At 41.6% G+C, this 22302-nt stretch overlaps 8 protein-coding genes across 8 annotated transcripts; 3 read left to right on the forward strand and 5 right to left on the reverse strand.

Annotated features, from left to right (window-relative positions):
• Positions 1-63: 63 nt before the first annotated feature.
• Positions 64-681, forward strand: ATC70_013373 (uncharacterized protein; the record flags this gene model as incomplete). The annotated part of the gene is made up of 1 exon (XM_064832537.1): positions 64-681. One exon carries the CDS (start codon positions 64-66, stop codon positions 679-681), a length of 618 nt encoding a protein of 205 aa, XP_064678796.1.
• A 332-nt stretch (positions 682-1013) lies between these two features.
• ATC70_013374 (uncharacterized protein) lies at positions 1014-3101 on the forward strand (the record flags this gene model as incomplete). Its single annotated transcript, XM_064832538.1, has 4 exons — positions 1014-1212; positions 1266-1471; positions 1553-1637; positions 1753-3101. The coding sequence occupies 4 exons, from the start codon at positions 1014-1016 to the stop codon at positions 3099-3101; spliced, it is 1839 nt and encodes a 612-aa protein (XP_064678797.1).
• A 539-nt stretch (positions 3102-3640) lies between these two features.
• Positions 3641-5128, reverse strand: ATC70_013375 (uncharacterized protein; the record flags this gene model as incomplete). Its single annotated transcript, XM_064832539.1, has 2 exons — positions 3641-3791; positions 3864-5128. The coding sequence occupies 2 exons, from the start codon at positions 5126-5128 to the stop codon at positions 3641-3643; spliced, it is 1416 nt and encodes a 471-aa protein (XP_064678798.1).
• A 1809-nt stretch (positions 5129-6937) lies between these two features.
• Positions 6938-10168, reverse strand: ATC70_013376 (uncharacterized protein; the record flags this gene model as incomplete). Its single annotated transcript, XM_064832540.1, has 6 exons — positions 6938-7219; positions 7276-8469; positions 8529-8649; positions 8710-9109; positions 9174-9944; positions 10018-10168. The coding sequence occupies 6 exons, from the start codon at positions 10166-10168 to the stop codon at positions 6938-6940; spliced, it is 2919 nt and encodes a 972-aa protein (XP_064678799.1).
• Positions 10169-11359: 1191 nt separating this feature from the next.
• Positions 11360-12598, forward strand: ATC70_013377 (uncharacterized protein; the record flags this gene model as incomplete). Its single annotated transcript, XM_064832541.1, has 1 exon — positions 11360-12598. One exon carries the CDS (start codon positions 11360-11362, stop codon positions 12596-12598), a length of 1239 nt encoding a protein of 412 aa, XP_064678800.1.
• Positions 12599-13757: 1159 nt separating this feature from the next.
• ATC70_013378 (uncharacterized protein) lies at positions 13758-14673 on the reverse strand (the record flags this gene model as incomplete). Its single annotated transcript, XM_064832542.1, has 4 exons — positions 13758-14009; positions 14065-14361; positions 14417-14561; positions 14624-14673. The coding sequence occupies 4 exons, from the start codon at positions 14671-14673 to the stop codon at positions 13758-13760; spliced, it is 744 nt and encodes a 247-aa protein (XP_064678801.1).
• Positions 14674-14955: 282 nt separating this feature from the next.
• ATC70_013379 (uncharacterized protein) lies at positions 14956-16422 on the reverse strand (the record flags this gene model as incomplete). The annotated part of the gene is made up of 9 exons (XM_064832543.1): positions 14956-15180; positions 15233-15349; positions 15404-15508; positions 15567-15693; positions 15740-15790; positions 15850-15966; positions 16024-16087; positions 16145-16295; positions 16354-16422. 9 exons carry the CDS (start codon positions 16420-16422, stop codon positions 14956-14958), a joined length of 1026 nt encoding a protein of 341 aa, XP_064678802.1.
• A 1666-nt stretch (positions 16423-18088) lies between these two features.
• On the reverse strand, positions 18089-21556 carry ATC70_013380 (uncharacterized protein; the record flags this gene model as incomplete). The annotated part of the gene is made up of 2 exons (XM_064832544.1): positions 18089-21234; positions 21298-21556. The coding sequence occupies 2 exons, from the start codon at positions 21554-21556 to the stop codon at positions 18089-18091; spliced, it is 3405 nt and encodes a 1134-aa protein (XP_064678803.1).
• Positions 21557-22302: the final 746 nt, after the last annotated feature.

Consider the following 22302-nt stretch of genomic DNA (forward strand, 5'->3'; position numbering starts at 1 on the left):
GTCATTCATTGTTCTCGGTTTACTCTTTTGTACATTTACGTTTGCGAAAAAAAAAACCAATACATGATTGACTCATTACCAGCAGATGTAGTATTGCACATTTTATCCTTTCTACCATTGTCTTGCCTCTGCCAGCTTGTCAAATCACCACCATTCGCCAAATGCCATCCTTGGATCAAGCAGGAATTGATGAGCCGAATCAAGCGAGACGAGTGGACCCTCTCCTTCTACAGTCCATCTGCCTACTTTGCCATGCTCTGTAACAAGGAAATGATAGCCTCCACTGTACCCGTGGCAACACTGACATGCAAAGGCTATTGCTCACAATCCGAATATCTACGATTTGAAACATGCCATCCTTCAACTTTCCAGCTATCAGATGAGGACATTCAATTTGAAACGATGAGCATCTATTGCTCACATTGGATCAGCATGTTTAAAGAAGATGACACAATCAAACTGCCATGGAGACAAGGCGACCAGACAAAAGAACCGCACAAGGGTATCTGCATACGATACACTTGCCGGTTGGATAATTATCAGAACTGCGCTGCTTGCAACTCTCGCAGTCGATGCCAGAAGCACACATTCACCAATTTGATGCCAACGACGACCACCAAATTATTTCAGATCACATCTGTTCAGGTCTCTCTCAATTGGGTCAGACGAGGGTTTTCATAGCGCCAAATTTCCCAAGCAAGGCTGATGGATAGTTTTGTACCACCCTTTGATTTGTCATTTTCATGTTTGATTTCATACATACAGTGCTTGATTTTTTTTTTCTCAAGCCAACTTTTTTGCTGCTGTGGCACAACACTCCGACATAAACGCGCTGCTTGCCTCACATTTGCTTCAAACATGTTACTCTCAACAAATAGAAATCAATCATCATCATGACTCGGTATGCTTACGGTCAGCTCCCATTTGCTACATGCAATGTCTTAAAATTTTATAAATTGCATATAAACCAACTTGACTTGTTGCTCTTTTTCGTCTGTACACATCATCCCATCATGAGTCTCTACAAGTCTACCAATGCCATCCTATCCAGATCGCTGAGAAATCAGGGAATCAAGCCATCGTTCTTTCTCCAAAGGATTCATACTCAATCGCCTTCTTCCACCCTCATGCCTGCCTTGAAGGAGGAAGCCAGTCAATTACACCAATCAGTCAAGCCTGTGGATGCTCTCCACTCTGCCTATTATAACAATGGTAGACATTCCTATAGCTGTACTTGTGTAGTATCTAACAAACCACTTCTCCAGGCACAGCATTGCCCGCTCACATGCGTCAAAAACTGCATGTCAGAGGCCAAATCCCTTCTACTATCGATTCATTTGAAAATCAAGCCACCCGAGCCTTGAAAATTGTAAGATCCAGACAGACTCAATTGGAAAAGTACACGTTTATGGCACAATTACGCAATAACAATACAAGGTTATTCTATAAATTGATTAATGATCATATTGAGGTGAGTTGCAACCCTTTCTAAAAAAAAAAAAAAAAAAAAAAAAAAAAAAACTGAAATAAACTTAAAAATTACTATGAATAGGAATTCGCCCCTATTATTTACACTCCCACTGTCGGTGAAGCATGTCAAAGATACTCTGATATTTACCCCTTTTTGACCCCACCAGGTATGTGTTTGGGAGAGAGAGAGAATGTGTGTGTGTGTGTGTGTGTGTGTGTGTGTGTGTGTGTGTGTGTGTGTGTGTATGTGGGATCTCCTCAGTTACTAACTCGATACATCAGGAACACCCGATGGCCTTTATCTCACCTTGAAGGATCTCCCTCACTTGGATGAAATCATTGCTGACTATAAACAGAGATCGGGAGAGACACCGGATATTACCGTGATGACAGATGGATCTCGTATTCTGGGCCTCGGCGATCTTGGCTTGAACGGTATGCCTATCAGCATGGGTAAGCTTCAGCTGTATGTTGCTGGTGCAGGTGTTGATCCTCGCAAAACATTGCCCATTGTCCTTGATTTCGGTACCAACAACGAGAAGAACTTGACGGACGAACATTATCTCGGTGTGCGTGAAAAGAGGCCCAACGACAAAGTGTTCTACCATGCTGTGGATCAGGTACTCAAGTCTTTGATTCGTGCTTTTCCTCATCTCTTGGTGCAGTTTGAGGATTTCTCAAGTGAGCATGCGTTTGGCTTGTTAAAAGAGTATCAAAACAAAATGTTGTGTTTCAACGATGATATTCAAGGCACTGGCGCCGTCATCTTATCAGGTCTCATCAACGCGTTTAGAAAGGTGGAAACAGAGTCAAACGTTCCCCTGTCTGATCATCGCATTGTTTTCTACGGCGCTGGATCAGCTGCAATAGGTGTTGCACGACAGATTCAGGAATACTTGGAACTGGAACACGGCTTGACAGAAGAACAGGCTAAGAAGGTCTTTTACATTTGTGACTCAAAGGGCCTTGTCACTGCTGATCGTGGCGACCGTCTTGCGGAACACAAGGTTTACTATGCCAGGCACGACAATCAAGGTAGTCAATACCAATCCCTAGACGACATTATCAACTACGTCAAGCCTACTACTCTGATCGGTCTTTCTTCTTCTACGGGTGCTTTTAGTAAGAGTGTGCTTGAACGCATGAGTCAGATCAATGATCAGCCCATCATATTCCCCCTTTCCAATCCTTCCACAAAGGCCGAATGCACGTTCGAGGATGCTATGAAGGCCACAAACAACAAGGTTGTGTTTGCTTCAGGTACTGCCTTCCCCGCTTATATTGTACCAGAGACAAAGGAGGTGCGCATGCCCGGACAAGGTAACAACATGTACATGTTCCCTGGCTTGGGTTTGGGTAGTATCATTGCTAAACCCGAGTCCATCACGAACCGCATCATTCTTCGCGCTGCTATGGCTTTGGCTGATTCTCTCACTGAACAAGAGCGCGCTAATGGATGGCTCTACCCTGAACTATCTCGTATCCGTGATGTTTCTGCTACCGTCGCATCCGCCGTCGTCGATCAAGCTGTTCGCGATAAGATTTCTACTGTGGAAGAGCTTAAATCTATCAAGCCCAGTGAATACCAAAACTATGTCAAAGAACGCATGTGGACATCCGACTATGAGTAAGCCGACATTCATCCCATTTGCATTTTGCATTGCCTCTCCCCCCCCCCCTCCTCCTCTTTTTCATCAATACAAAATAAAATCATGCATTTACCATTCAATTTCAACTAAATACTAGTGTGTGCATCATGTTTAGCTTGGAATGGCGGGCTGTTTAATCTAACAAGGTAACACCAGCCATATTCCATGAAAATGACAGTAAAAGATGCTCTTCTATGATTTGATGCCTCGTCTACAGTTGCTTGCATTCCAGTGTATTTGACAGACTATACGCAAGATACTCAAAAATGAATTTCATACCCTGCAATGACGAGTGCCCTTCTTTTTTTTTTTTTTTTTTTAAGGTGGGAGGCAAAAAAATAAATAATTTAGTCAAGAGCTACTCCACGTGTTGAAAAGCCTTTAAATGGCTTCAAGATCAAAAATACGACATGATTTAGTGCCTGAATGAGAATGCAGAGATATTTAAAGATGGACAGTTTTATCAATATTAGGAAATTAAGAACGTAGAGTAGTGTATGAAATAAATAAATGTGATGATTTTATAGTCGATGAGAAGGAATAAATACAAATATGATGGTGGAAGCAATAGATAATATCAGTATGAGTGCGAGCCAGAGCCACCCACGCTTGCGATGAATCTTTTTCACTGTTACATCCTGCAAATCAGAGTACACCATAAACTGTATTTCACTAGACACTTCAGTTTAGTAACATATTAAGGAGGGAAAACTGACAAAAAGGAGGGCAAGTCCTGTATCTTACCTCATGCTAACTATACCAAACCACCAAGCAAATTCTGTTGTGCTCGTGAGTAACAGAGACCAACCAAAGAAGAATGGTATCATGGCAAGCCAACGAGTACTGGATTTACCAGCGTCCAAAAAGATCAATGAGAATTCAATGGAGAATGCCAATGTCAGGATAATAACACCTAATGCCAAAAACAAGCGGGAAGTGCCAATGGATATGTTTTTGTGGAGCACATTATCCACAAAAAGTGGATAGTAGAATACATTGAGAATCTCATACACATGAGATCTCGCTGAATCAAACACAATAGGCTCTGGTCTCTCGTTATTCTCGATCAATTCCTCTAGTGCTCGTCTGTGATCGTCTGGCAAATGAATGGTTTGTGCCGCATCCATGATGGGCGAACAATAGGTTCTGTAGATGCGGGTGGCATTCTGTACGAGATCATGTCGACTGAGTGATTTGTTGCCACGAGACGCATAGGCATCGCGGGTAGGTGATCGTGGTGTCAAGGGCTGTGGTGGTAACGGCCTCAACAAATCATCTGTATCTGGTGTCTCCACATACGATACTGACGAAGACATGATGCCACCACCTACTCCATGATGCATATTGGGTTTGTTTTGCTGCTGATCCTTTTCTGCTGCTGATTCCAGAAATCGAGATAGGCGTTGTCTGTTTTGTCTGTCCACGCTCTGTAGATAGGCTCTCCATAGTTTATCATGTGTTTCTAATTCCATCAGAAAGTTGAGGTTCTGGTGAACACGGCGTCTTCGTAGAAACGTAGCAAAATTGGATTGTGTGAGTGGACTGTAAGTGTGTAATCGCATCATTTGATCCAATGTCGGTAATCCATTGACTCGTAGATTGTAGTCTTTGATCTCTTGCCATGCCTCCATGGGAGCTACTGCAAATGGATCTTGAAAACCATATGTTTTATGTCGAAGACTACGATGCGCAGGGGATCGACTTGGCTGTTGAATCATGGATGTACCAGAGAGATAAGGGTTGGTGGTGCTGAATTGTGATTCAGTTGAACCATTCAGCTCATTGAGAGGGATGGCTAGTCCATGGTGCACATGCTTTTCCTCATCCTCTTGCACTTTTCGCACAAGATCGTTTTCTAACGCTGTTTGTAATCCATAAGCGTGGAGTCTACTGTTAGCTTGCCGTATACTCCACTGTCTTTGAAATGATGAAGTGTCATCGGAATGATTGGGATGCATAGATATTGTTGAATGATTGGGATGGAATGACGGCTGATTAGCGTTGCTCATTTATGTATATGGTAGGGAAAGGAAAGGAAAGAAAGGGAAAGAGGGTAAGAAGGATTTTTGGGAAATACACAACATATAACGTTCTACAATATACACTTATGTGTAACATCTAACAACCAAGTTTTTTTTTTTTTTTTTTTTTTTTCTAATAGGGTCATCTTTGCCAGGCTCCTGTAGAGGCCCAAATATCGACCTTTGTCACCCCTTCTTTGGTTTCCGCTCATTCAATATATGCTTTGCTTGGCTTTCCCTCAGTTTTCCTCAAGACAACTTTATAGATTGTATTTGCAATACATCCCATTGTACTATGAAATTGTAATCATCTCTCCATGGTTTACTTGAGTACAGTCTATTCTTTGGCTTGTATAAACCAAGTGTGTGAGTGTAGATTCAGGGGAGATGTCAATTTTCAGCCTGGCTTTGTAAAGCTGAAAAGTTGCTATTGCTATCACAGGAAACCTTTGCAGTAGGGCATTCGTAAGTTTAAAGTACACACTACTGAATAAAGTTCCAAGTATTATGCACGTCAGAGAACACACCAACTTGACATTGGCAATGTTGGATAAAAGAAATCGCATTAAACAAATTACTCGGTTTTAAATTAGCAAAACGCAAAAGAAATCTAAAGTAATCATTCGATAGTCTATCAAAGATGATGCACTTGGTATTTTGTACATTCACCGTTGATCCATAAGTATGTTTGCTAATCACTCAATTCATTGCTGCTTATTCCTGGAAGGTTTATCGTGCTTGTAAGCACAAAACAAAAGCTCATGTAATTACCCTACGCCTTCATCATCATGAGATATAAAAATAGTTGCCATTGATGGTTCAAACTTTGATTAAAAAAGGCTATTCACAACTTGTCTCAGCATGACCTACTAGGCAATGGACGTTAGATATAAGAGTCTGGTCAATCCAAAATCAGTGCAAGCATCTTTGGCTTACTACTACTATATCATTATCAAAATTTTCGAGGGGAAAAAGACCAAGGCTCCCAATCTGTTTCCTTACATACATTTTTACAGTCATGGTTTTGTGCGATATTCATAAAACGGCCCAGTATGGCTTGTAACTGCCAACAGGGGCTATACCTTGGAATCACCGCGCGCTGCTTTTCTCTATTCCGCTTTGTTTCTCTTTTGATTTCTCTTTGAATCTCGAATTGAAATTCGCTTTGAAAGTAGCATGTGCCTATGGCAGATTTCTGCGTAGAAGATGGTGGTGCAATTGGATTCTAGATTGGATGGTAGAGTGTTGTTCAGAAGCGGTTGACTTTTGAAGTAAGGCCCTTTTGAGCAGAGACCTACATATAAAACCTTTTAAAAGCTGTTAATTACAAGCGGTTTACAAGTCATACATTGATGGATCAGATACTGGAAATGTTCTGATGAGAACCGCTTGGCGATAGCTTGTTTCGCTGTAGTGTGGCAAAGGTTGAAAGCTGTGCTGCGCTTTCGAGCAAAAGGGGAGATTGCTTTTTCACGTCTCATATTGATGGTAGAGGCTTCATCTATTATGCGAGGCAGGAAGGTGTAACGAACCCAACATTATAAAAAGAACAGTATTTAGAAGCTACTATTTTTGCTATATTGCCAACTCCACCTGGCTTCTTTATTAATTAAGCTCCACAAAATGAGACATCGTTTGGGCACCTGCTACGATACCTTCTTTCAAATGTTCGTTTTTGAACCCCCAAAATTGGGTTTTTACAGTGCTGTACTACGCTGTCTGCGTGCCCATTCAAATTTTATAGAATCATTATACCTAATACACGTTAAGTTTATTGTAGAGGTAAAAACGTCTATTCTAGCTTAAATACATGGAATGCAGAGGGGATTGCTTCATTGGGGAAGTTCCAGCTGCATTCTTTGTAGAGTGGCTTTCATGGATATCATAAGCATCATCAACGAATCGAGAGCTTTGCTGCATAGCGATTGCAATAGGATGCATGCTATTCTCCAAGTGGTTGCTTGAGGGAGATGTCGACAACGATGTCATGGAAGAAAACGAGGCGGCAGAGGATCTTTTTCTTATTTGCTGCTGTTGTTGATTTGAAAAAGGAGACAGAGCGTTCAAAGCGTGCTGTATCTACAATTACAAAGAGTGGGTATACGCTGTACGTACAATTCATCATATTTACTTACCCTTTTGGATAATCGGCTGACACGGGTGTCAGCAACAATCACTTCCCAAGCAAATTCAACACCAAACACCAGTTTGATTGCATGCGCAACCTTCTTTGCTGTTTGCTCATTCAAATATGTATAGTCATCAATAGGCGACATGGGCATCTTGACAGGATCATTATCCAATACGTTTTGCACAAGTCTCAAGAGCAGCACTTCAATAGCATCTTGATCATCTCGATCAGGCATGGGTGGTGCAAGGATTTCAAATGGTATACTTCTTGCCATCACCTTGTGTTTGCCATGATGATGGTAGCGCATCTCAAAGGTACCTTCACGCCATGGCAACTTGGTCCCACTGAACACGACTGATCCACTTGTCTTGAGGGGTGTATCAGGAGGAAAAACAGCTACTCTCTCGTCGCCTTCTTGCTTGTATTCTACGTTTGTCCAATGCCATTTACCATGAGAGCTTATAGAGGTCGATTTCTTGCTAGGGTTTGCTGTGAGGCGGTAAATACCAATCCAATCCTTGGGTCCATGATAATCAGGCGCGACCCAGTCAACCTTGATGCGCTCGCCAATGGTGAAACTGTTGTTTGCTGCGTCACTGTTACTCGATCTGAAATGTGATAAAGTCAAGCCGTAAGCACCGTTAGTGTTGCCTTCTACCGATTCATCATCGCTGGAAGATGATAAGAATAGATGCGGTTTCTTGTCGACTATACTGTTTTTTTCAGTGAATACTTTTTCTACCTTGGCAATGGTCTCTTTGATTGCACCGTCTAAGCCAACATGAGGTGCTTGCTCAAGGACAAGCTTTGCGATTTCTTGCTGTACACTGACTGGGAGATTCTTGGGGATTGTTCGAGCAGCGTGTCGCAGAGTCTTCGTCAAGCCAGCTTCAGTACGGATTTCGTCACCGTAGAGCTTTTGCATGTGAGGGCGTTCAACAAATTGAAGGAAGAGTACATTAGCAATTTGCGAGAACAGGGCTAATCCAAAGGTATAATGGTTGTATGTAATCAAACTGAAGCCCCAAAACGCAGCATGGCCCATGATCTTCTCTGGGTTATTGAGAAAGCGGTAGATGCCAGTGTATAAGAGGCGAGTGGGATGACCATCCATGAAGAAATCACCATAGAACCAGCCAAAATCGCCCAAAACCTCATAAGTAGAGACAGATGTCCAAATGTGCAAGCAAACAAATGCCTACAGACAGCAACAGTGAATACATATCATAGATTGTCGATTGAAACCTATACGCTTACCAGGCCCAAGGTATGTCGCAGCAATGTAATACCGTATGTCCAGTCGTTTGGCAGCGAGTATAACTTAAGACAGAGTGTGAGGAACGAGACATAAGTCATGCAAGATGACAGATTATAGATACTATCCTGAGCAGTTACTCTCACCGCGCTTTTTTCTTTTCTCTGTAGCTGCTTTGCTTACCTTTTCCAGTTTTGAAATGCTTCATCTACTCCTCCACCCCATTTAACAAAGTGTCTCGTGAAAAACTTGTTTTTAGATTGAACATACAAGAGCCAGCCCAGTCCAGCTGAATGGAACAATCTCCAGAATATCGCTTGTAACACTGCATATATTGTACCCCACTTGCCTTGCACAAGAAATGGTGTAACAGCAGCGTAGACCATGACTAGACCAGATGCTAGATCACTTGATTGACACAAGTCAAAGTTTTTGAAAACTATCAAATCTCGACGAAAGTAGTTGTTGTAGTGGCTTGTTGATAGAGCTGACTTGATCAAATTGGTAGCATCATCATCGAGAGATTCACTGACAACAGGTTGACGTTTGGGTGCTGCAGGAGGATTATACGTCTTTTCAATGTCTATACATGCAGTCAGTGTAAGTGTGCCTGTTGATCAAAAGCGTGTGTTTTCAAGTATACTAACGTGGTGTTTCTACAAGGACCAGGAAAGCCATCTGCAACACATGTGCTATAATGCTGACAAATAAAACAGTGTAGCTTGCGCAGATCAAGGAAATGCCGTAATAGCCAACATAGCCAACAGAGTACATGGGATGAGGAGCCATTTCAAACACGCCATCAAAAGTCAATGACTGCTCGATCAAGAAGAAAAAGTCGCCCCAGTACCAAGCGAAATCCTTGACAACGCGTTGTGCATCCAGCTTAACCCAAATATTAAACACAATCAAAAAGATACCGCCAATCCAGCGCAATTGCTCATCCATGAAGAAGGATGACTGAGGGTTTGTGTTGAACCAAGCAATAGCAAAGCAAACATAGGAGCCAAAATCGTTCATCAAGATCAGATCCACCAATTGGCGAAACAAGAGCCATGTATTGTACTCGATAGGACTGGAATCAAAGTCGTAATCCTGGTGCATTTTCATGGACAGCTGCGTCTTGAGCCATTTTCTCGAGCGAGGGTTTTCAAAGAGATGGTACTTTTTGGCCAATTTGACAAGACCTCGTTTGTCACTTTGGTATTTGAGCAAGATGCCCAATCCAACATTGTAGGCCAGTCTCCAGAACAAGAATAAGCCCAAGAACAGATATTGAGATACCTTGCGAGGAAGAAGGAAAAGCAACGCAATTTCAAAAAAGAGCGTGGCCAACGTCAAAATGTCAAATAGACTCTTGGGTTCCTTGGGATCCATCAAAGACTGCACCATTTCTCTGGTGACAGGTACACGAAACACTAATGCCACACTTGCTTATTAGATCATCTCCCTCCCCCCCTTTCAGGTCATTGCTGCCTAGTAGATACAAACCTGTGCCGTCTGGAGTTTTGCCTTTGGAATGACTATCATCTTTTGCATTATGGATGTCCGTTGATTTGATGCCAGTTGAAGCAGTGGTCGCATTTACAGCTTCAGCTGAACAAGTTTTAAGTTTCCTGTTTCTCAAATTAGTTTCCTCCATTGTTGAAATGAATTGAAAGTCTAATCTAGGGGTTTCTTTTTTTGTTGAAAAAAAGGTTTTAGGGAAAGAAGCAGAATAGAAGCGAGGGTAAATTATAGACTGGTTAAAAAAAATGTTTTTTTTTTTTCTTTTTTTTTTCGATTTATCAACCTAGTAGCGTAATAATAGCAAGTTTGTGGGTTGAATAACGAAATATTCAACCAATCAGAATCAAGTATTGCGTAACGATGACTAAGGAGAGGGGGGGGGGGGAGCTCAGGGATATGCAGCAATGCTCAGTTTCCATCTGGACGTTTCCATTTTGTAAGCAGCTGTGCATTTTCTTTGCTATAGCAACCTGGTACTGGCAATAAGGTTCACGCTCTATTGGCGATTTTTCAATGGATTTCCATTTTCTGTAATGATAGACATCTACAATGGCATATTGAGAAATGGCATCCCACAAATGCAACCACTCGAGGATTTTCTTTAACCTTAATCAAGTGCAACATACTTTGAGAAAGTCGATACAAGTCTTTCTGTAAGATGTGCAATATGCCCAGGTGTCTTTTTTTTATAAAATATATATATTTACGCTACTCCTATCAGAATAGGTCGAGACACTTGATGGGAGACATTAATTTCATCATGACATTTCGGCATGGATGCAACTGCATAATCATGTCGAATCATTATACCCAAGATTCTGGGGTCATTATATTTTTGTAGTTCAACTCCAACTTGCATTGACATCCAACGGGTAGGAAATAGCTTACAGCAGAGAAGCGTTCATCATCATGACATGATGTTGAGATAGGAAAATGCCGTACATGTGCACTTGGCATAAAATAGCAACTGGATAAATAAATAAAAATCTTTTAGCTATCTTATCAATGATGCCTCGATCGCATCTCGCATTTAGGTCCAAATGGCAAGGTTTAGTGCATTTTAATTTAAAAATTTTCATATTGCGGGCAATCCAGGCACACCATGGAAAAACATGTCAGTGCGAGCGAGCATTTAACGGGCGGCTTTATGCTGAGTAGCACAATGTTCATTAGGAGTGGATCACTCACAGTTGAACTAGACTTTCTAAAAAAAGATTTAAAATTTTTACTCATTGTCTGGATTCCGCATGACATATAAAAATGGCCAAAGGAATATCCCTCTTTTTTTTTGTCTATTTTTTTTTTCATTTGATTACAAATACACATGTCTCATCAATTCAAAATACATGTAGAGAACACTACACTAACACTGCAAGGAAGTCCAGAAGAGTCTGTCGGCTGCGTTCTACGGGGATGTCTCTTGTTGAATGTCAAGGAAGCCATCAAGGTCAGATCAATCACTCTGAATCTGTCAGGTAAAATAAAATTGGTCTGGAATGAGCGCAACCATCAGCACAAGAAGGAGTTTACTGTATTGGACCACGACTGGAGCTTCTTATCAAGCCAAAAGAAGCTGCATGTGCTCACTCCCAACGTCTACAAGTACTCGTTTGAATACATCTTCCCTGGCAATCTGCCTGAATCCATTGATTCCCATTCGTACGGCTCTGTGTTATACAAACTGAAGGCAACTGTAGACCGACCAGCATTCTCGCCCAACTTGATTGACCGCCAAACGCTTCGTGTCGTCCGCCATTGTATACCACCTTACCACATGTCGAATCTACCCATGCAAATCTCAAATGAATGGGCCAACAAGATTGACTATCAAATCACAGTACCCAAGAAGATTTTCAGCCGAGGAGAGCAGATCCCAATTGACTTTTCACTCAGGCCCAAGCCCAACTCTGATAGACTCCATGTGCGCTACTTGTCGTACTTTCTCAAGGAGTACACAACCCTTGTGCTAGGTGCCACAGATAGCAACACGCAAACAGAATCGCGAATCGTCCGCTTCTTTAGAGATGAGTCTTTTCCTTCCGAAGGGTTACACTGGAACAAATCAGTAGTCATGACAGTGCCACACTCTTTTGATTCGATACAATGTGATACACACAACCAGTTCTTTCGAATCGAGCACAAGCTGAAATTTACAATGTCCCTGATCAACGGCCGTGGTGAACTCTCTGAATTGCGCGCAACTATACCCGTCGATATCGTAGCCCAAAGAATCGAGCAAGCACAGGAAGAGAACGAATTGCCTACGTATGAAAATGCCTGGAGATCAGCGCCGTATTCTCCCTTGCCCTATCTGGATGCTAATTCACCTCACTCACCCACGGACGATGCATACCCAATCACACCACCACCACCACCACATCAAAGTCATACCGAGAGAACGGATGATTATTTTGGCTACCAACCTCAATTGCAGCAACCACAGCGCACCATTGATACCGTCTGTCATAGCAGTGGTTTGCCTTCCTATTACTCGGTTGTTCTCTCACCACCTTCAGTGATTGATGATAATGATGGCTTACCCTCCTACGATTTTGCCAATTAGACATACTGTATCTTGTAAATAAAAATTTAAGCTTTCTGTACATATTAATCAAGTGCCTGATTTTCCCTTTTGTGTTGCTTGTGTAATCTTTACATGTTTAATTAATTAAAGAAGACCACTGCTGTATGGTGTGTTGGATTAAATGAGTTTGAATCAAAGAAGAAACATACATGTCAAAAACGGCTTAACTGCTCGATTAATCAAGTTGGAGCTATCAGCTGCACTCTCTCATGGTATAGTTTCTTGTTTGTATATATGTATCTATTCGAAGCTTATTAATCAAGCCTCACTTACTAATGGTCACAAGAGCTCTTGAATAGTAAGTGGCATTGAGCATGTACATTTTGGAATATTTGTTACAGACTACAGTAGAGCTGGTGCTACCATTGTGATACATACGCACTTGATGCCTAGATTGATGGTAAAGATAAGTAAGCAAGTTCTTGTTGACGGATATGTCTGCAACACCTTTATATTGTGGTTCCGGACCTGATCCGTTGATAACTCGGATGATCAACGGCTTTTTAAAGCGATAAATAAACAGCAATGAAAGCAATGTTTGTTGGTATATTTAGAGATTTATGCAATTGTTAAGAAAGAAAGATCTAGTAATCTGCTTCTTGAAATGGTGGTGGTCACCTCACTATATTTGTGTATAGTAATTCTGATATCAGACAAACTTACATGGTAAAGGTTTCGATGGAAAGATGAGTTACTGTGCTACTAGTGGCACATGTTACTGTGGCAACAGGAAGCTTACTGGTGGTGATAGTGTGCACAATTCAAATAGGCTTCTTGCCTCCTTTGTTCTTGCCACCGTGCTTGTGGTCTTCATCACCTTCATCATCATCGTCCTTATCATCATCCTTCTCTCCGCCCTTCTTGTTGTGGAAGGATTGCATCTTTTGAACAATACGACTAGCGCCAGTACCACTCTCATTCATTGGGATCAACAGCCATGTTGGAAAGTGCATTCACAGCAAGAGCAGCTTGAATTGATTCCAATGCAACTACGGCAATAAAAGCAAGACTACAGAGACGCATAATGTGTGGCGTGTGTAATGATACAAACAGCAATTCAATGTAATCCAAACTCTTATGTATACAAAAGAAATTCATGTGTGGACCAGATTTCAGTTTATTTACATACTTTTACTCATTAAAATCCAGAATCATTCATCCTCTTAGCCTTCTTTGCTCGATAGGCTTCAATGACCTTTTCTCTCTCATTGTCCAATTGAATACGAGCAGCAGCACTCATATTTTGTATCTTTCTCTTGTGAGATGCCTTGAGCGCCTTCATATTCTCATCTTCCTCTGACTCGTATCCAGTCTCCTTCTTTTCTGCTGTATTCGGTGTTGTAGTAGTAGTCGACGAAGCAATGGCCTTCTTGTTCTTTTGTTCGAGCATCTAAGTACATATTCAGTGACTCTGGTTTGTCTACATGTCTTCCAACCCTATTTACCTCTTTGCCACGCCCGCGTGCCTTGGGTATTTTATTTAAAACAGGTGGTGCATCTGCTACCTCACCAAATTTAACATTGTCCTTCAAGTCGTCAAAATCTCGACCACCGTACATATCCAATTCCTTTTGTAATTTGGCCATCTTCTTTTGCTTTCGAGTCTCTTGATTTCGCTTTTTTCTGTCACTCACTGGCTTGGATTTCTTTTGCACTGTGATCATTTCGCTCTGAAATTCGCTCTCTACTCTTTGAACAAAATCTTTCATTCTCTCACCGGGTTGAATATGGATGTTCTTTTTCTACGTAATTTCGTTTAAAATCACAATATTCCTCGTAATTTGACTAGACACTTACAGTTGCAAGAGCTTCAACATTCTTCTTGGTTTCTTTCTTTTCAACTTGTCGTTTGATGGCCATTTCTTTGAATCTCAATAAACGAGAGAATCCTTTAGGAGTATCTTCGGATGTAGCATCATCCTTGGCAACTGGCATATCCTTTCTATCAAACATTCGAAATCAATGCGATGGGCCTTTAGAATAGAGCACTGCAAGTCAACTTACTCTTGCTGTCTAGCTTTGCGGACACTGGCTTTTGCTCTCTTATGTGGCATGATGAGTTTGTAGTATATGGGATCAATGAAGAAATTAAAGATTCAAGGATTTTTTCCATTTTTAAAAAAAAATGCGCTCTCTTTGGGATCAAGAAATGCAGTCCTTGAAAGCAGTCGTTTAATATCAGGCATAATAAGAATCGTACCTGTTATTCATCAGATCAACACAGGCCATTTTCCATACAGTGTATGATTTTCTTTTATTGGCACATGGATCATCGAGAATATTCGTTTCAAATGGTATGATTTGCAATTCACTGTGTCCAAAACTAACTGCTCAATCTACATGGCATGATTGTTCCTGTATTCCGTGTAGCATCGCATGTGATATGGAACACCTGTGCTTTGTGCCATTGGCACATCTTCGTTTTGATGTATAGGTTGCTTCTTTGCCCATGTTCTCACCATGGGCGGCAAGTATCTGTATTGTGGCGAATCGAATTGGAGCAGCTTATGACAACGTTGGCATGGTGAAACAAACAGATCATGATAGCTTGCAAACCAGTTCTACGTTGCTCAATAAGAATCGCTTCTCCAAACGCGATAACACACTACTTACTAATATATTATACAATGCTTCTCTAGCAAAAAAGACCAGCATGTCCTCAAATGCTGTAGTGGCCAACAGATTCATCTTTTGAAACACCAGGTACTGAGAATCCTGCCATGATTGTTTCTAAAAAAGTATGGCATGAGACATTGTGTAGTCCTAGCGCTATCATTTACCCACCTCTTCCTTCACACTCTTAATGTCGTATTGATGAATCACGAGCGTATCCGATCCTCGTTCGTATTCCAGTTCCAAATCTGCCACTAAAGCCTTGCGTGCGTATATCTATTCTGCCATTAGCCTCTCCCCCCTTTGCATTGTATTTACTTGAATTGAAATGTACCTGAATTCGGCATGTTGATCCACTCAGTGTCTGTTGCTCCTCCTTGATGAAATTAACGAACAGATCAGCATTATCGGTTTTTTTCTCTGTTAGCCATTCATGTATGTTTTTTGTGAAGAAGAGAGGTCTATATGCGCTGTGAGCGGTAATTCTTTAGTGATTGAGATGCTTACTCTGATGGTGTCAAAGTGGATTTTCTTTCAAGCACTACTGAAGACAGCTCTCTATTCCAAAAACCATCAGCTAGATCCACGCCTCATCTTTCTCTCGTCTGAAAGCTTACTTGTACGCATGATGTGCACTTGCTTTTACTATGGACCCCAGCTCTTTTGCTTTCCCTGAATTAGCTTCCTCCTCTCTATATCTAATTTCTTCTTCTGCCGCTTCTTTTTCTGCCTCGCTATCATGAGAGTGATGTTTAGCAAGCTGAATTGATATAGCAAATGCCTCATTCTACCTTTTTATCAGCTCCCAATTGAACTTGTTTTCGTTGGCTGCAATTTGTGCGTGTTCCAGAGCACCTACAGTACGGAATCATTAGAAGTGGCTTTCAGTCATTCGTTCCACAATCAACCAACCTTTGAGATTCTCGCCCTCGGCAGATAATGTATTCAAATCACGTTTCACGCACTTGAGTCTGTCAGAGAATGATTGTACAAAGTTGGGTCCTTTCTGTTCTGCTCGAACTATATCTGTAAAGTGTTTGAGTGAAGAGCGAACTTCTGACACCTGAAAAACGAAATAAATGTGAGCAGGGAATAGATGTTGAATATAGGCATTTACTTGCAGTCAGTAGGGCATGCTCTATGTTGGCAATGTCTTTTTCAATGTCTTTTGGTGATCTTGCAAGAGACATACTTATAAGAAGGAGGGGAAAAAAAAGTGTGCAGTTGGCTAATCCGCGCTTGATGCCAGCTCAAAATACTTCAAATTTTGCAGTGCTCCAAGCTATATTACCTAATGTGGTCTAAAAACACAATGGAATTATTGACATACAAGTGTGTCTACTCTTCAGATGGCTCTCTACCTTCGCTTCGCTTTGGTGAAAAACTTCATATGCAGCGGTAGCTCGCGCTAATTTGATTGCCGTTGCCCATATTATCAAAATATTGCTACTTGTATGTTAGCCCTCCACTGACACATCAGAGCCCTTCTGACCTTTATGCGATGTTCCGCATTCGTACACACGTAGACACTCAATATACAGGCAAGCAGCACACTAGTATAACCTTTTTCTAGTCAATATTGTGCCTAATATAGCAAAATTTGGGCATATTTGATCTGTGTTTTCTCGCGTTACAAGCCGTTTTAGACCATCAGAATAGCACCAAACAATTGCTCACATCTGGCAGTTACTTGCTGACACTATTGCTCAACTTTTTGGGGATCAAAAAAACATGGCAAAAAATTGACCAAAAAGCATGAGGTACCCCTCATGGCTTTCACCAAAAATCAAACGATCGCATTTTTCACCTTGATAGTGAAGACTTTTACTATGGTATATATCAGATCAAAATGTTTCTATCGTTCCAACGTAACTTCTGAAATTATCTTTGTGGGACTTTGATATGTAAAATCTCGACTTTTTTGGGCAGAAACTTCTTTTTATATTTTACCTAATTGCTCAATCATTTCATTCAAAACACCTATTACAATTAACACCATTGGAAGCGCCTTGAAAAGAACTCCAAGAATGTATTAGGCAGCATTTTTTTTTTTTTTTTTTTTTTTTTTTGTAGGGGAGTCGAGCTCCAGGTTTTATTTAAAGTCCTTTAAATGTCATACTGAGGGATAGAAAAGACTGTTGGTGGACCCAATGTCTGCAAAGAAGGGGAATAAGATATTTTTGAACTAAGTTGGGAAAGAAATCTACTACTAATAAGGTGCGACTCCTAGAGCCAGTACAGTCTTGCGGAAATCGTCAAAATATAGATCATGGATAAGAGTACAAAAACACCAAACGAGGACATCAGTACTACGTCAAAAAATCCAAACAACTTGCGTTCACCAGGATTTGAACTGGGGATCCTTCCGTTGGCATACGGGAGTTCTACCACTTCGCCCTACCACCAGGGACAGGTATTAGGCAGCATCGGATGATCACCACAATTTATATAGTCGAATATCAAAAAATAATTCGACCAAGTCGAAAACTGACAAAATTGAACCAATCTTGAGCAGAACAAATTTTTTGAGTTTGAATTAACTTTGCCGCTGTTGGTATCAGCTTGCAAACTCAATGCCCTTTTTAATGATGAAAGCAATACAATAATAGTAGATGCTTTTGAAGCATATAGAAAGCAGACAGTAAATTAAATAGTACTATTGTTAGCCATGCCATTTTCCCTGCATTCTATATTTAATAGCACCAGTTTACCAAAGTACTTGTAAGATCAAACTCTCTCCTTTTTGAGGCTTCATAGGGTGAAAGAACAATAAATTTATTATCGTATGATAGAAAGAGTTTATTAAGGATATAGTTTATAAGTATACGTAGAAAATATATAATATTTAGGGGATATCTACCAAGCCAACTTTCCAAAGAGGCTATTGGGGAACTTGCGGGCAAAGAATTTTCTGCCTTCGTCCATTGCAATAATGAAAGCAGCCCATCCAAATGGAATGAACCAAAACTTGGTGGGGATGGGAGCAGTGCCCAAATAAACGTTAAAGACGGGGACATACAGAACAATAAGTGCAATAGCAAGAGAGCCAACCATGGCAGCGAATAGATACAAGTTTTGATTAGGGCCCCACAATGGATTGGCTTGAGCAATAGAGAGACGTCTAGTTCTGGTAGCGAGGACATTGCCCCATTGACAGATGACTAGATTCACAAAATAAATAGATTGAGCAGTGTTGACCATGTCGGTGATCTCAGCAGCAGTGAAGCCCATGTAACCGTTTGGGTTGGTCAAGTCAGAGAATGACAGGAAAACCTTGCTAGGACCAAGACCGTTCATTCCCAAGTAGAGGAAGAAGAGGAACATAGAGGAGAGCATTTCCATCAAACCAATAAAACCATAAGCATGGAGCAAGAGTTTGCCATTGACCAAACGATCGCTCTTAGGACGGCGAGGAGGACGATCCAACAAACCAGCTTCAGGCTTCTCCATCATAATAGCCATAGAGGGACACAAATCAGTAAATACACAGATAACAATCATCTGGAAAGAAGACATGGTTTGAGGACAACCCAGGAAGATGTTGACAAGCACAGGCCATAATTCTGACCAGGAACCAGCAGGCAGCAAATAAACAATGACCTTTTTGAGGTTATCAAAGACCAAACGACCATTTTCAATGGCTGCTACGATACTAGAGAACTTGTCAAGCAGAATCATATCAGCAGCTTCAATAGCAACATCAGAGCCACCACCCATGGCAACACCAACATTGGCAGCCTTCAGAGAAGGAGCGTCATTGACACCATCACCGGTCATGGCAACTACATTTTCTCGTTTTTGGAATTCCTTGATGATGCGCAACTTTTGGTCAGGCGACGTACGAGCAAAAACAATCTCTTCGTATTGGCACACTTGTTCCCATTGAGCATCGTTGAGTGTAATCATGTCGTTCCCAGACAATACAAGTGATTTGCTGACGCCATTCTCCACTACATCTGACAAGCCCTTGTGGTTGATGGTGCTGTTAGAGTCAGAATTGCCGTATTTCTCAAGATCAGTGGCAGGAGCAGCAACATTGAACTTTTTGGGGACGTATTTGACAACATCGCTGATATTCTTGGTGGGATCCAAATCGTGTACTGTGTGGGGATGCTCAGTAGTAAAGATACCAATCTCACGAGCAATAGCAGCAGCAGTAATAGGGAAATCACCAGTGACCATGAAGAAACGGATGCCGGCCTTTCTACAGATACCAACAGTTTCGGTGCTTTCAGGGCGAGGAGGGTCTACAATGGCAATCATGCCGATAATGACAAGCGATGTGTTCATACTAGCAGCCCATGAAGCAAAGCTTGAAGTTCCGGCTACAGTGTTCTCGGGTGTCTCTTGGGGTTTGATAATACGACGAGTCAGCAGCAATACACGCTTGCCTTCGTTGGCCCATTTGGTTTGCAAATTCAACAAGAGTTCAATACGCTTATCAGTCAAGGCCTCCTCTGTGCCGTCAGCAAGCAAGATACCAGAGCATTTACCCAGGATCACATCAGGAGCGCCTTTGCAGAACAGAACCCAATCGTCTTGAGAAACCAGAGTAGAACCAGTGGAGAGAGCCTCAGCCATGGACTTTTTGAGAGGGCGAGAGATGGACATCATCCACTTGTTCTTGGAGTTGAAGGGGATTTCAAAGATTTTTTCGTTATCAGAGCGAATGGACTCTACTGTGGCCTTGGAAGGATCCAAGCTTTCAGCGAAACGCAGTATGGCACAATCAGTAGCATCACCGAATACAGTACGTTTCGAGATTTCCAAGTGGGAAGTGGCCGCGTCGAAGCTTGCACCGTTACAAAGAGCTGAAGTCAATTGGATCTGTCTTATTTGAGGGATCATATCACCCGTGGCCTTGGTGTTGGAGGAGTAGACCTCTTTACATGTAGTAGAAGTATAGCCTTCAGTGCCGATGCTCGCATCAGAGACAAACATCTTGTTTTCAGTCAAAGTGCCGGTTTTATCAGAACACAGTACGTTGACACTACCCAATGTCTCCACAGTAGTCAATACTTTACACAGCACATTGTTCTTTTGCATACGATGAGCGATCAGAGTAAGGCACAGAGTGACAGCAATAGGCATACCCTCAGGTACAAAAGCAACAATGACACTGATGACAGCAATCAAAGCGTTCGACAGACTGAGAAAGTCAGGATAATCTCTTCTCAACCAAGCTGCCCAGGTGACGATACAGATGACACCCACAGAGATAGACAACACAGCAATGATAACAACAAATCGCAAAATCTCAACTTGAAGCGTGGTGCGAGTATTGGGATCAGAAAGAGACAGGCGAGCGATTTTACCCATTAATGTGTTATCACCAATAGAGACAACCACGCCAACCGCCGATCCATTCAAACAGTGAGTACCCATCATGGCTACATTATGGCTTTCTAACACATTATCGTCTGTAGCATCCACAGTACCAGGAATAGCATCCGACTCACCCGTCAAGACAGAGCGATCAAACTTGAGATCATCCGACACTTGCACCAAACGTAGATCAGCAGGAATTTTGTTACCCATCTTGACGTGAACCACATCACCAGGAACCAGATGGCTGGCATCAATAGTGATAATTTGGCCATCACGCATCACCAAGGTCTGTGTAGGTAACATGTTGTTGATAGAGTTCATGACACGACTCGTAGACCAGTCTTGCCAAGCATTAAAGAAGGCTTGCAAAAAGATGACAAACATGAGGATAACAGCCAGAGCCAAATTAAGAGGAGAGGGATTGGGCTCACCCAAGGGCTTCCAGGAAATATAACAAATGATACTAGCAAACCAGAGCAAACTACAGAAACCGCCAAAGAAATAACTGAAGAACTTCCTGAGCCAGTTACTGGGAGGAGGAGAGATGGCATTTTTACCGTATTCCGCAACACGACTCACTGCTTGTGCTGTATCCAGACCTTGCTCAATGTTGGTTCTGTATTGCTGCGTCAACTCCAACAAGGGGATTTTGTGATAGGAAGCATTTGATAGATCTATCGCATCGGGTATTAATCTCATGCCACCTTCCGCTCAACCCCATCAGTCCATGTACATACCTTCTGCCAAATTCTTTTTTGATTTCTTTGTGGGATTGGCTTTCTTGGCCTGATGTTCCGAAACAGTGATAGACAAAGTTCTATATGCAATGATGGCATGGCTTGCTGAAGAAGGAGTGCGTTTCAAACGTCTTTTCAGATCAGCAGAAGATTCACCATCGGATCTCATAATGTGTTGTTGAGCATCCGAGAATTGGATTGCAGTTGCGGGAGCAGCAGTAGCAGCAGCAGATGGCTTTCCGACTTCATCATCAGTCATTTTGCTATGCAATGTAAAAACAACAAGAGAAAGAGTTGTTAAAAAAAAAGGTGAATTAAATCGCTATCAGAGGTATTTATATGAATTCTCATCTCACAGTCATCATGGAGATAGATGATGTGTGTGTATATATTTAAATACCAGGTTGATGAGCTCTCACCTTTAGCAAATATCGCTCGATACCTCAAATCTATCTCATTTGATTCTGTGGAACCAACAAAAATCCTGCCAATTACCGAGAGAATAAATAGCTCAAACACACACACACACACATGAGTGATATTTATCAAGTGCCATTTGCACACACAAACAGATTGACGTCAATGAATCTTGTTGGTAAAAGACAAGTAGGGCATGTCTCAGCTGCTCCATCTTTTTTTTTCCCTCTTCATAACACATACACACACAGAGAGATACACATAAATGGCTTTACGTATTCAATGTTGGAGGACATGATCAACAAGCTCTTGCTATTTTGAAAAGGAGCTCGGAGAAAAGGCAACTACTCCTTGCTCAAATCGACAAATACACCATGAACAATACGACGGAGATGATGAAGCAAAAATAAACATAATATTGCTAAGATTCCTTAAACTAACTGTCATTTTCCTAAATAGAGCCTGACCAAGCAGTGCCTAGTTAGGTAACAGAGACATAATGAATTAGGTAATCAAGTACTCCAGTCATCTGAAATATTTAGCCCAGTTTCAAAAGGGAATATGTTGCTTCAAATTAGACTATTATCA

This window comes from Mucor velutinosus (assembly GCF_035048745.1).
Source record: "Mucor velutinosus strain NIH1002 chromosome Unknown tig00001575, whole genome shotgun sequence".
Lineage (NCBI taxonomy): Eukaryota > Fungi > Mucoromycota > Mucoromycetes > Mucorales > Mucoraceae > Mucor > Mucor velutinosus.